The 12,841-nt window shown below is 49.3% G+C and overlaps 4 protein-coding genes across 4 annotated transcripts; 2 read left to right on the forward strand and 2 right to left on the reverse strand.

Annotated features, from left to right (window-relative positions):
- Window positions 1-1,486: 1,486 nt before the first annotated feature.
- On the reverse strand, window positions 1,487-2,336 carry P174DRAFT_441244 (uncharacterized protein). The gene has a single exon (XM_024827264.1). It carries the CDS (start codon window positions 2,087-2,089, stop codon window positions 1,712-1,714), a length of 378 nt encoding a protein of 125 aa, XP_024682574.1. The 5' UTR covers window positions 2,090-2,336; the 3' UTR covers window positions 1,487-1,711.
- Window positions 2,337-2,725: 389 nt separating this feature from the next.
- On the forward strand, window positions 2,726-4,854 carry P174DRAFT_441246 (uncharacterized protein). Its single transcript, XM_024827265.1, has 3 exons — window positions 2,726-3,364; window positions 3,434-3,815; window positions 3,872-4,854. Exons 1-3 carry the CDS (start codon window positions 2,966-2,968, stop codon window positions 4,792-4,794), a joined length of 1,704 nt encoding a protein of 567 aa, XP_024682575.1. The 5' UTR covers window positions 2,726-2,965; the 3' UTR covers window positions 4,795-4,854.
- Window positions 4,855-6,426: 1,572 nt separating this feature from the next.
- Window positions 6,427-8,484, forward strand: P174DRAFT_167233 (putative cell wall anchored protein). The gene is made up of 4 exons (XM_024821217.1): window positions 6,427-6,807; window positions 6,866-7,485; window positions 7,544-8,013; window positions 8,067-8,484. Exons 1-4 carry the CDS (start codon window positions 6,591-6,593, stop codon window positions 8,473-8,475), a joined length of 1,716 nt encoding a protein of 571 aa, XP_024682576.1. The 5' UTR covers window positions 6,427-6,590; the 3' UTR covers window positions 8,476-8,484.
- A 1,784-nt stretch (window positions 8,485-10,268) lies between these two features.
- Window positions 10,269-12,473, reverse strand: P174DRAFT_430947 (stress-regulated transcription factor RPN4; the record flags this gene model as incomplete). Its single annotated transcript, XM_024825668.1, has 1 exon — window positions 10,269-12,473. One exon carries the CDS (start codon window positions 12,471-12,473, stop codon window positions 10,269-10,271), a length of 2,205 nt encoding a protein of 734 aa, XP_024682577.1.
- Between the last annotated feature and the right edge of the window lie 368 nt (window positions 12,474-12,841).

Here is a 12,841-nt window from a genome sequence, read left to right on the forward strand (position 1 = left end):
AGCATGGGATCAACTTACGACTCGAACGGAACGGACCTTCAGCTACAGAATATTGGCAGACTATCGATATTGAACCCCTAGCGACTGTACCGAAACACAGGAAATCAAGATAAGGGGTTTCGAAATCCAACAAGAGGAGCAGGCTCGCAGCAGCGTTATAACAGGGAAATAATACAACCTAGGACGCCGCGTTATCGCCGGATATACGGACTGACGACATTTTCTGGAGTCGTTAGACCTGTAGCTCCGATTATAGGACATTACGCGTGGACTGATAGCCTTCGCCAGGGTACTCGGACGCGACGAAACCGACAAGTCCAAAGACAAATAGTACAACAAATCCTAGGTGACGACAGCTAGAAACACACACATCCTACGAAACCCAGCTTCCGCCTCACTGGCCCACTCGTTGACTCCAACGTATGCGTCACAAATACACAGGATAGGCGAACCAGCAGGGATCATGGTCTAGCGGGGTGGTCGTCCTAACAAGACAGGCAACGTAAGTCTTCGAAAGGAGCACTGTAGTGACAGGACCAGGATGCATTGCTCGGTCGAAGTCACCAAGAGTTCCATAAATGACGCGTTATTGCGAGCAACTACACAGCCCGTACCAGCAGAGCATAAGGCTCAGATGCAGAACATTCATCTGCTGTAGCATCCCTTCTGCCTTAGGCCACAAGACTGAGACCACGAGAATTTCCGCCCACGAAGCTCTCACCAAGTTCGACGCCGCAGTCGATCACGAGTTCATCAGTCCATACTCCATCCTGCAAACGTAACTGGGCCATCCGCCAAGTATGCGACCAGGGAAAGCTTATCTCTTTGATTCATGACTCCTCTGCGCGCATCAATCTCGCATGGGATACCCCAGTCTTTCAGAACACAGAGCACGCACGATAATACACTTGTTTAGCTGCCAGTAAGCACTCCTTGTGTTATCTCAATCACCGGAAATTTGCTGGCATCCTCCCTCTCACGCTGTTAGGATACCCCACCTCTTGTAAAATGACTCCTTGTTTGATCAACAATCGCAAGGGATTACGAGTCATATTTATTAGATTAGTCTTTTCTTTAGCATTGGTACGCATAAATTCACCATGCAAAATAACATACACAAAGCAAAAGTAGGATAGCAGAAACTCACATTAGAAGAGGATTAAGTTCTCAGCAATCCACTATTAGAGGATATTGACAGTTCGTCTAAGGCTCACCTACTGTAAGTTAATTAATTGGTCAAGCTAGTAGCGAAGTAGTAGGAGGATGCCACATTGCCTATGGCCTAGTAGCTACTTTGACTGAGATAGTTCTAACGGAAATGAGCCATTAGACTAGGGTGACCCAAAATGACCGCCTTGGGCCATCTGACTTGTCACTGGAAGCCAGAACTGGCAGCAAGACACGTGATACTCACGCATGGGCCATCATTGGCTAGGCTTATCACTCATCAACAGTCAGTAAGCCCAGCCAAAGTACCAGACGATAAGTGTAAACAGGATGGAACCGGAGCGTCTACGAAGCCGCAAGTCCTAGCGAGGACGGCCCGCCGTCATCAGGAACCTTCATTCTCTGTTAAGGAAGTGCCCCAAATGCTCTGAATGTCATCTTTCTAGGGAACATCCAATCTCCTCTGTTGGTATGTACAGAGCTTCGACAAGACCCCACCAGCATCACGAACGAACTAGGTAAAAACGTGCATACACTTCCGCCCTTACTCCTTCATATTTTTCTTCAGGTCTTCAAACAACTGCTCAACTGCCTCCTTCGCCGCGGACGCATCAGAAGTAACCGGAATATCCGCTTCTGCCCATACTTTGTGGGAATCTTTGTTTGCCAATTCCTTCAGCGTTGCATTCTCTGCATTCTTGTTGATCTGCCACTTATATCGCTTGTATTCCTTGCCGTCTTTCATAACCTTCTCGCCGTTATCCAAGCGCGAGCCAATCGTCGTATCGTTCGAACCGGATTGGGAGGGTGCAGCTCTGGTCCCAGCGATGCCTTGACCTGAGGCTAATTTTGTCACTTGAGATGACCTCCCCAGGACCCAGTTCTTCAGAGCCTCTAGAGACTCTCTTCTTGCTCGGCTCATTTTGTGACTGAAGGAGAGTTAGCATAAAATCTTCGTGTACTCTAAAGAGCTTAGCTAGCAACAGGCCGCCAAGCAGAGAGCTAGATAGAAAGAGGAACAGGTATCAAGAAGGAAAGCGATATTTCAAGAGCTTTAGGAAGCCATATCAATAACGAAGGGTGCAGGCTTCAAGGGCAGCTAAATAGTCCGATCGACTCGCCAGCTTAAGAGTACTGGACCAAGGGGCGCTGGCGTGTCTGCTACTGCATCATTGGACGTATCCAAAGAGCCATCGGTCTGATGCATCAGGTATCACACCTGCAGCTTCAAAACTCAGCTTAAAGGAGGGTGACGGATGGGCGCTTAAGAACGACAGCAGGGTTAGATTTTTATTGGTTGTTCCCGCCAGCCCTTGACAGCGGAGGCGTTAGCACACGCCATATCAGCAGTTCCGCGACATAAATCGCAGTCTCGTATTGGCCGACTCTTTGAGCAGTCGACGACCTCTTCGCCATGGTCTCAGCAGCTTCCAGTCATTGGTCTTGTGCTAGAACCTAGGCTAACCGTAAAAAGGATCCAAAGAGGTATACTCTGGGTACTAGATTCAGCTGAAATGCGTGCTGAATCCTATCAAATTTCAGTTGACGTGAGGTTACGATTGGATCAATCGAAAGGCTGGGCGACCATCCATGCTCTCCAACCGGGCGTCGGCCTTACAATGCTCCGAAACCAGGATCCGTATAGCGTCACAGCCTAAATAGTTCCCAGCTCCACGGGTAATGACTGATATCTCACATGACTTTGTTTCTTCTTTCATGTTTCGCAACTTTAACAGGGACATGGACCTTGCACTTTGCACTTCACTCCTTATTATCCTACTTGGTGTTAGTTATTACCATGCGCAGTGCCTTTTCTCTGTTTAAGAAGCAAAGACGGATGCCGTCCTATACTTCCAGTCAATCGGCAGCCGAGCCCAACCGGGCATTTCAGATGGCTCGCAATGCAAACGAAGAGTGGTTTCGCTATACAAGAGGCCGGTTTTTATCCAACGAAACTCACGAGATGGCAATACGTTATGTTGAATTCAATATGGACGAATTGGTAAAGCGTGCTGCTGAATCAGTCGGCTTTACTTCTGCACAATGCGTGCGGATTGAGAAGTTTCCTGACGGGATGTTTAACAAAACCTTCCTCTTCACAATGGAAGATGGAACACAAGTCGTAGGTAAAGTGCCAAACCCAAACGCAGGGCGGGCCCATTACACGACCGCCAGCGAAGTGGCAACAATGGATTTTGTAAGTACAAAACATACTTGTTTACCACTGACTGCTCTGCCTTTATTCTGATACTCCACGCCTACCTAGGTTAGAAATGAGCTACGCACCCCGGTACCAAAAGTGTTAGCTTGGAGTTCGAAACCAGAAGACAACTTGGTTGGCGCGGAATATATTATAATGGAAAGGGTTGCCGGCGTCCAACTCAGTAAAGTCTGGTCAGAGATGGGTATCAAGGAAAGATTTGAACTCGTGAAGACAATTTCAGGATATCAAAAAGCTTGGATGTCGATGTCTTTCACTCAATACGGCAGTCTATACTACTCATCTGATGCTGATGATACTGACGGGTGTGACCTCGTGAAGGGGGATGGGTCTATAACAAAATACCAACGGTTTGCTGTTGGCCCGTCAACCGGCCGAGAGTTTCTGGACGATGGTAGGATGGAGTTGGACTTTGATAGAGGCCCTTGTATGACTTCATATTCTGCCCCTTTTTGAGAATATCTGCTTACATGATTATTTTAGGGAGTAGTGCAGAGCAATACAAGTCGGCGGTCGGCCTTCGGGAGATTGTTTGTGTGCAGAATATGACCAGATTACCTCCGTCTTTCTTGTCGCTATATGGCCCCGGCACGTACTGTCGCTCTCGTTCCAAGAAGATAGCGGCTCTCCAAAACTATCTTCGTCTTGTGAAATACCTTCTTCCGACAGATAAATCAATCACGTCCGCCTTTCTATGGCACCCTGACCTTCATGCTGAGAATATCTTCGTTCACCCTGAAAGGCCAGCGGAGGTACTAGGTATTATAGATTGGCAGTCAAGTGAAATATTACCACTTTTTGACCATGCTCGCCAGCCATATTTCCTTGACTATGATGGCCCTCCATCGACAGATCTCGAGCCACCAGCATTCCCAGAGAATCTTGACAAACTCGATCGTGCCGCGCAAGCTGAAGCCCAGGATTTATATCTAAAAATGTCACTCGCAGCATTGTATCGAAGGTTCACCTACAACAATAACGAAACATTATTCAAGGCAATGGAATTTCGGCAGACTACCAGCTTTGAGATGTTGCTTTTCGCTCAAAATCTTCTTATAGATGGGGAGGCACTATATCAAGCCAGATGCGTCGATCTTGAAAAGGAGTGGACAACCCTCCCAGGCGTGCAAGCCTCTGGCTATCCGCCATTTCCTTTGCAGTTCTCAGCAGATGAGGTTGCTTTGATTGATGAAGAAGTTTCTGGCGCAATAAGGGGTATGGAGTTAATGCAAAACCTAAGGCAATCGCTAGGCCAGCTGTGGCCGGACAAAGGGGTTGTACGGCCAGAGCAATATGATGAAGTGAGAAGGCGTTTGAAGCAAGCGAAGGCGGAGCTGATTGATCGGCTGGCACATTCTGAAACAGAAAGAGTTGCGTGGGAAGAATCATGGCCATTCGATGACTGACACTTTTTCCAGATGATCTAACATGTCTTGGTTACACGCTGCAATAGACTATCGCGGGTCTTGTATCTCTATAATACATATATAGCACCCCGTTGCTATAGGTTGATCTCAGATGTGCCTTTTCTTCTATTCACCATGTTGGGATCCTCTTGGGCCTTGCCACAACTGCCTTCGACGCGGAACCTGATTCAGCTCGGCCAGGCAATGCGGATGACGTGACGTCTGACAAACCTGGCGCAGACCTGTTGGCGGAGGCCGGAGGTGGCCCGGGCAGGCAACCCAGAAATCATTCAGTGCTTATTCGAACTCGGCTTGTGCAGCGGTGCATTTGCGTCAGAAAATTCAACATGCGACTTTCACTACCGGGAAGACCTTTTGCGTTTCGAGCTTCTTGTCAACGGAACTGTAAGATTCAGGTTTCTTGACCAACGCATTTGCAGTGACCGCGAAGTCCTTTTAGCAAAGAGCAGACCGAACTCCTTCTCAATTTCATCCCAGGTAAGCCCTCTAGCCACCAATTTCTGTAGGACCTCATCTTCAGCAAAGATGGTTTCACTGGAAGTAAAAAAGGGAGAGAGGTAATCAGCTTAACCAGCTGAACAACCAGTTAAGGCTGATGGCTGGTAAGGAAACTAGGAAGTAGAGATAAGAAGAGAGGGGGAGGCGCAGCTGCAATTTCTAATAGGGAAAATAAAGGAGGGGCGGTGGTGGTGGTAGCTATATGGGCAGATGAAATGATAGCAGCGACTGGAAGGGTGGAGAATATTTAGGGGAATTTAGGGGAATGAAGAAGTTAGGAGAGAGGATGGTTAGAATAGTGAGGGGATGGTTCTTATATACTTGAGGTTATGTTGTGGGCAGTGTTTATAAGATGGTGTATCAGGGAGACCATACCCAAAACAGCAAAACTAACCACAAGAGGGAATTCACAGGTCCTCGCTTTACAAGCACAACAAGCCTTCAGCCCTCCCTGAGGAATGTGAAGGGCGAACACTAAACATTCCTTGATGAAGCACGGCCTTCCACATGAGCTTCTCCCAGCCTTCAACAGTTCAACTTGATGATTTCACGGAGTTATTTCTGCCCTAATTGCAACAGAGAAGAGTCAGTCAATGTCGAAGCGGTCCTTGGCACGGCCTTGGCACATTCCTGTTGCGCCAATCATTGTCAGTCAAATCTTCCTCACACGAGCCGATGTCACTCAGACTAGAGATCGCGCCACGGGCCAGTATGAGACGGGGCGTAAATGCATATGCGGGTTGGGTTGTGCACCTCCCTAGAGAGACGATGTGAGGGCTAAAATGTCCTGGCGTCGCTCAAGGGGCGATTGACCGATCCTGACTCTCCGAAAGACGAGAGGGGCCGAACCGGCAATTGCAGCATTTGCGTACGCCACAAGGTTGACAGGAAGAATCATTTCAACTTGGACACAATCTGATATTGTGTAAGCGATAAGCGGTCTCAACATCTATTTCAGGAGACTTCCACCCTGTAGTGCGACCACACATTTCAGTTCAGGCCGTCAGATTCGCCAGGCTTGGGGGAAGAACTGGCCTGTACCCACCGACGGGATTTTCATACCCTGCAGGTCAGTTTGGTGGAGGGAGAATCGGACTGATGGGTTGCACAAGACGGTGAGACTAATAATTGGCGGAAGATGGGTGCGAGTTCGTGCGACGCTTAATATCGGCTTCCAATTATCCATCGAGGGCACATAGAGCCCTTGCTGCCCGGTGCGCCCTGATGCCGCAACATCGCTCATCAGCACGACCATAGTTTAAAGAAGACACACCAGGATGCCTGCGTTGCTTATAGCAATACTCCTGCTCGCTGTATCGCTTGCAAAAGGAGCATCCAACGTGACGGGAATTGATCCTGTAGACAATTACTGTTCAAGGCTGTATCACCAGTCAACAGTGAAGAATAAGACTCTGTACATCGACGGGGGATTGGAAGTCTTCGTGGCCAAAAACAACAACGGAACGCTAGAAGGCGCCCGAGTGCTTGGATACAGTATGTTCTTCTGGTGCAAGTTCGAGAGACTCACGTCGGAAGTGCTGACCCTGCCTAGACACCGACTTGATCGAGGTTGACCTGACATCTTCTTGGGACTGGAAACAGAATATCTCGATCCGGGCTGACTCGAAGAAACCGAATCCCAGAACTGGCGCAGATCCGCCCGTGGTTGTTCGCGGGGCACTGTATGCGGGAGGGCCATCGGACTCGAGCATTTACCAATATGGCGGAACCGTCTCGTATGCGAACACGAGTTTTCCTGGTTTCGAAAAACCAACCTCGTCGCAGTATGCGCTTTGGTCATACAACACCAGCAATGGCTCTTGGGATCAATTCGACGTCACACTGGGCGCCGAGTACCGACCTGCAGGAGGAGCATATGCTGAGGCTCCAGACCAGGAATTGGCATTCTATCTCAACGGGTACATCAACAACGGGACATCGAACGACCTTGAGAACTCGGACGACCTTCTCCGCTACCTGGATGGACTGATTGTCATTGATACCCACACACAGATGGCGACAAACATATCCACCAGCTCACTGGCAAATTTTCCACGAGTCAAGGGTGGCATGGTTTACATCCCTGGCATAGGACCCAAAGGCATATTGATCGCAGTGGGCGGTGTCACCAAGCCAGCGAATGACGGTAGCGCATCTAATGAGGGAACCTACGTAGGTTCAGACGCATTGTCCGGTCTGTAATTTGTCGCTAATCAGTTTCTGCCAATAGGTGCCATTCGACGAGATCGATATCTTTGACATCTCTTCCGTTTTCGAGGGCGACGATAACGGCATCTGGTATGCCCAGAAGGCGTCAGGGGACATACCGGACGGACGGACTGACTTTTGCTTGGCCGCTGTCTCTGCAAAGGATAATTCCAGCCACAATATATACATGTACGGAGGCAAGGGCGCAAACGAGTTATACGACCAGATCTACGTGCTTTCCATTCCATCTTTCACATGGACGAAAATCTCCGAGGGAAAATCGCCACGCTATGGGCACACCTGTCACCTGGTAGCCGACCGACAGATGTTGACAGTGGGAGGAGCGTTGTCTGACGACCTCTCTACCTGTGACTCGGAATACAGAGGCGTTGCCCTCTACGACATGTCGACATTGACATGGGGCAGTGTGTATAATGCGTCTGCTACAGATTACGCGGTCCCTGCAAATATTTACCAAGTGATTGGTGGAGGGTGAGTCTCCCACAACGACGAAGCTTCATAAGAAACTGACCCATTCTCCATAGGCCTAACGGAAACGCAACCAAAAAGACACCCTTGGATGGGTTCAGTACACCCGAACTCGCCAGCTTCTTCTACCCGCCCGCGACCAACGGCAGCGCAAGTGCTCCCCAGCCAGCACCGACCAAGCTCAGTAAAGGTGCCATCGCTGGCATTGCAGTCGGATCTGTGGCAGGTGCAGCCATCCTCTCCGCAGCGCTACTCTACGTCCGTCAGCGGCAACAAGCAGCAGCCGAAGCCCGACGAGCAGCCGAAGCCGAAGAGGCAGAGAAGGATATATTCATGGAAACAGCCTGGAGGAACAACGACCGACACGGTGACCGAGTGGAGCTTCCTAGCTCGATGAACAGACAGACCAGGGTGTCGGCACATGAGATAGATGGACTCGAGTCATGTACGCGAGATACCGGGTAGTTGATGGCTTTACTGCCTTACATCTGCAAGCTTTCATGACAATCGTACAAGCATAAAATTAACCGTATCGCATAAACACTAAACGTCAATACAACCAAGTGCATACCGAACAATACGTCAATCCAAACATTCCAACTCACCAGCCACACAAAGTGGAGAACCAATAGAGCTACCAGAGGTACCCCAAAGTTTGAGAGTGTGGATCTACAGCGGATAGACTATGTACCATGGCGTCATGATCTACCCTGCAGCGATTACATCGGACCTCTTAGGTACTTACTGAAAGTACTTTCAGTACTTTAGAGGGATTATCTTAATTTCAATTATTACTTTAATATCAGTTCACATAAATTGAGTAGGTAATTGCTTCTCAGCAAATTCAAACGTGATCGTCTACGATGAGCATTGGTACTTTGGGCATCTGTCAAATTCGATCTGCCGCTCTCGTAGAATAGCAAACAATACAATATCTCATACACCATAGGGTAATCTACTTTAGACTTCATAGTCTGCCTAACACGTAAGGTAAGTACTAGATAGAAGGATCAATGCCATCCCCGCGAGCCCAATCCACAGTTCAGTTCAGTTCAGTTCGCAATCAGCAACCCCCACTGCCAATAGTCCCACCAGTGGATGCACCACCCACCTATAACAAGCAGGAGATAATCTGCATGTAAGTCTGAATAACTCTGTTACACCCTTGAAACTACCGGACGTGACGATCAAGACTGATTAGGCGTAGCCGGGACCTCCGCGGAAGTTCGTATTGATGTTGAAAGAGGGGTTGGATGGCTAGGTAATGCTGAGTATGAAGTAAACAAACTATCTCGGACCTTCTGACAAGGGTAAAGGAGTCAAGTATGAGTACATAGAGCTATTGACATTGCGATCGTCGCTGCCACTGACGCTTTGGAGTTTCAGACTGCAATATCATGATACCTTAACTGCATCAACAGTCTCAATCATAGGATCAACGCATAAGAATATCGACAGTCTATCATTTGTCTCTTTAGTGCTAGTGTACAGGTTCCCATAGTATACAATCCCATCTTCATCCTTTGTACACCAAGGCAATGTCCATATCAAACGCAAAACAGAAAACATGCAGACATCATAAGCATGTCACTCATACATGAATGCCTATATAGTACACATGAAACGCGCAGAAACCATCACGCATGCTGGAAGAAACACAAGCCTGAGCCATATCAATGCTGATCAATTCAAGCGACAATCTCAATTTGCGAGAAATAACCCAACCAACCAGAATGTCCATTCATGCAAACCATTTTCACACTCAAAAGTAAAAAAAAGACCACGCAATGCATTAAACAGTTGAATCCATGCTTGCTGAATCAAAACATTCAGATAAAAAAAGAAATTAAAACGAAGGGGAAAAATAAAAAAAACCATAATCGTAAAGCATGGGAAGACGTAACCATCGAATCATCATTGTGTATGTTGCGTACTGTACGTCAATTCAGACGAGGGTGCCATGATGTCATTCTAGCACTTTCGAAGCGCCTTAGGCACCACTATCCCGAAACGGAATTTGTCACCGTCGATCGGAAATCATCGGTGGGTCCATACCAATGAGGATAAGCCTCTGACATCATAGGCTTGAACCCCGTCATCCTGAGTCACGGAGACGTCGATGAAGGAGCGCAAACGGGGGATCATCCTATTCGTCGCTCCGATGAAGCTCTGACATGATTTGTGATAGAAACTTCCAGACATGAAGCCATTTGGTGTGTGCATCAGCGCACATACGCCCGAAACGCTTCGCTAGCTTTTCATTCACGGCCCCTGCGCCGCTGCTTACCGGGCCAATCGACTTCAGGATGGACCACCCGCATGTGCCGGGTCAGCGCATCATTACGCGAGAAGGTCTTCTCCTCCGTGCACAGATGACATCGGACCTTCTGCTTACGGGCGTTGTGGATCGTGTCCTCGTGCCGCGTAAGATCATACGGCCGCGAGAAAACCGAATTGCAGGGTTTCCCAGTAGAAGGGTTGATCCGCTCACATTTGTGGGGGCCAGCCTGAGAGTTCCGTGCCGAGTGATCGCGGCTAACGAGATGACCGCCAGGGGTAGTCTGGCGGTGAGCCTCTCGCTTGTGCTTCTGGAGCTTAGCCGGCGTCTCAAACCGTAGAGTGCAGCCGTGATAGGTGCAGGTGTAGGTGCCACCATCCGTAGATGTATTGTCTGGCCGAGTAATCTCGTGTTTAAGCGGTAGGATATTCATGTTGGATTGAGGTGAAGTCATATCATTTTGAATGACCTCGCTCCCAGTAGACTCGAGGTGCGGAAGAGAGGCGGGAAACTCGGGTGTATGTTGAAGCAGATTGTTTTGCTGCTGCTGGTGCTGCGGCTGGCGGTGGTTCTGCTGTTGCTGCACGAAGGGATACTGTTGTGAGAGAGAGCTGGTCTGCGTATTGAACTGACTGGGGAACGAATCCATCGATGGAAAGTTCTGTGCCTGTCGTAGTGAAGAGCTGCTCTCACGTCGCAAGCCCAAAGCATCACTGAGATTGAAATCTGGTTGACTCGAAGGGAACAATGGCGGCATGCTAGCATCTTCAGTCTCATTGAAATCAAGAACCGCATCCTTGGGAGACATGGTCTTGGGCTCTGTCTGCGACTGTCCCAAATTCATGGCGCCTTGAGGCATAGGCACGCTGGTGGCCAGCTGAGCAACATTGCTGAACTCAGCCGCCATAGGTGAATTATGTCGGAAGGGCGACCGGTCACGGTTCAGATTGACCGCGGGAGACTGAGACCGTGCAGAGAGGTGACCCTGATTGGCAGCTTGCAGACGATCTGCAAAGACGCTGCGGTAATGCTGGTTGGTGGACGAGGGTTGCTTTGGGACCTGTGGTGCTGGCATGATGGCAGGGTTGTATAGCTCGTCTTGGTAAATGTCGGAGATTGTGCGATTGAGCTTGGGAATGCCGATGGTCATATTGTTACCATTGTGGTTACCGTAGTCTGAAAGCGCATCGGCACGTAAGTATTCATCCATCCACCGGTCTACATCGGGATATCGGTTCTCACCATTAGCCATCGCCTGCGATGCCTCGTCGATCTCGTCAAAGCTTGTCTGCGGGGTCACCGGCGAGTTGTGACTCACGGTCGAAACGGAGGGAGCCAGTGAGTAGTCACTTGATTGGTTTTGTGATTGTTGCTGCTGGTTGTTTTGTTGCTGCTGCTGCTCCATCACAGCCCGTCTCATAGCCGCTTCTGCCTCGGCCTGCCTAGCATCATGTGCAGTTGGATCGTAGTTCTGGAAAGGTGTGGCGAGGAAGGAGTTCTGCACAGGAGTCTGGACAGGAGTAGGCAGAGGCTTTGACAGGCTACCGTTGTTGGACCGTTGCACGCTTCCTGCTGGGGCAGTTTTGCTGGAGGCAGGAGAGGTCGGTAGCTGCGAGTCTTGATATGAAGTCCGGGGAAGACCGTTTGAAATGCGAGCTGGACTCAAGAGCTGCAGGTTGCCTTCCCAACCGTGGTTATTTGCGACAGTATGTTGCGCCAACATGGGGTTGCTGTTATGGTGGTTGCTGTAGAGATATTGCGGTTGATATTGTGGCAGGTATGGGTTGGAAGTTGGAGGCGAGGTCGAATGCTGAATATGAATCGAAGGGTTGTACGATGAAGCAGGTGTCATCGAAGGAGCCTCGAAGGAACTGCCGTCGTAGACGGCAGGCGAGTATTGCGCGACTGCCGTCGCGGGAAGGTGGGAAAAGGTAGAGGCGGGAGAGGAGGAAGGTGACGAGGGAGCGGAAGAGGGCGGAGAGACAAAGTCGAAAGTAGGTTGATACTGAAAGGGAGACTGCAGTCGAGGCTGTTCTTGATAGAAACACTGCAGTGAAGGATCTTGCTGAGAGAAGTCTGGGATGAACTGATCGTCTTGTATGCAAACGGGGTCCTGCTGGTGGACAAAAGGTGCAGAAGTTGGTTCAGTGATGAGACCCTTACGTACAGAAGGGTACATAAGCATAATGGTCTCTTGGAAAGTTTGGGACGATAGACTTGGATGATGGACACCGAGTGGAGGGAATTTGCGAAGAGGATTTGCCACCGGGGGCACGAGAGTTTAAATAATAGGTTGGCACCAACGGCCCCAAGAAGTCCCGACGGGCTCAGATCCGATTAACTCGTTCGTGGGTGCGACCGAGAGAACGGTTCGAGCGGAAGTTTAGTTGACGACAAGACGTGGTACGGGAGTCGTCGAGGCAGATATGATATCGAAGAGTCTGGAAGCGGCGCGCAGACCAGAGTCTCAACTGGAGGGTTCAAGATGTGAGGACTGGAACTTTGTGCGAGGTACTTGATGATTAGTTATTTGAATAAAGTTTGAACCGAAGG

This window comes from Aspergillus novofumigatus (assembly GCF_002847465.1).
Source record: "Aspergillus novofumigatus IBT 16806 chromosome Unknown P174scaffold_4, whole genome shotgun sequence".
Classification (NCBI taxonomy): domain Eukaryota; kingdom Fungi; phylum Ascomycota; class Eurotiomycetes; order Eurotiales; family Aspergillaceae; genus Aspergillus; species Aspergillus novofumigatus.

Bases quoted from the DNA above. Each gene is read 5' to 3' on its own strand.
- P174DRAFT_441244 (XM_024827264.1), bottom strand. From the start codon at position 2,089: ATGAGCCGAGCAAGAAGAGAGTCTCTAGAGGCTCTGAAGAACTGGGTC.
- P174DRAFT_441246 (XM_024827265.1), top strand. From the start codon at position 2,966: ATGCGCAGTGCCTTTTCTCTGTTTAAGAAGCAAAGACGGATGCCGTCC. The intron at 3,365-3,433 runs GTAAGTACAAAA...ACGCCTACCTAG, and splicing joins AAGTGGCAACAATGGATTTT to GTTAGAAATGAGCTACGCAC. The intron at 3,816-3,871 runs GTATGACTTCAT...TGATTATTTTAG, and splicing joins GGACTTTGATAGAGGCCCTT to GGAGTAGTGCAGAGCAATAC.
- P174DRAFT_167233 (XM_024821217.1), top strand. From the start codon at position 6,591: ATGCCTGCGTTGCTTATAGCAATACTCCTGCTCGCTGTATCGCTTGCA. The intron at 6,808-6,865 runs GTATGTTCTTCT...GACCCTGCCTAG, and splicing joins CGCCCGAGTGCTTGGATACA to ACACCGACTTGATCGAGGTT. The intron at 8,014-8,066 runs GTGAGTCTCCCA...CATTCTCCATAG, and splicing joins TACCAAGTGATTGGTGGAGG to GCCTAACGGAAACGCAACCA.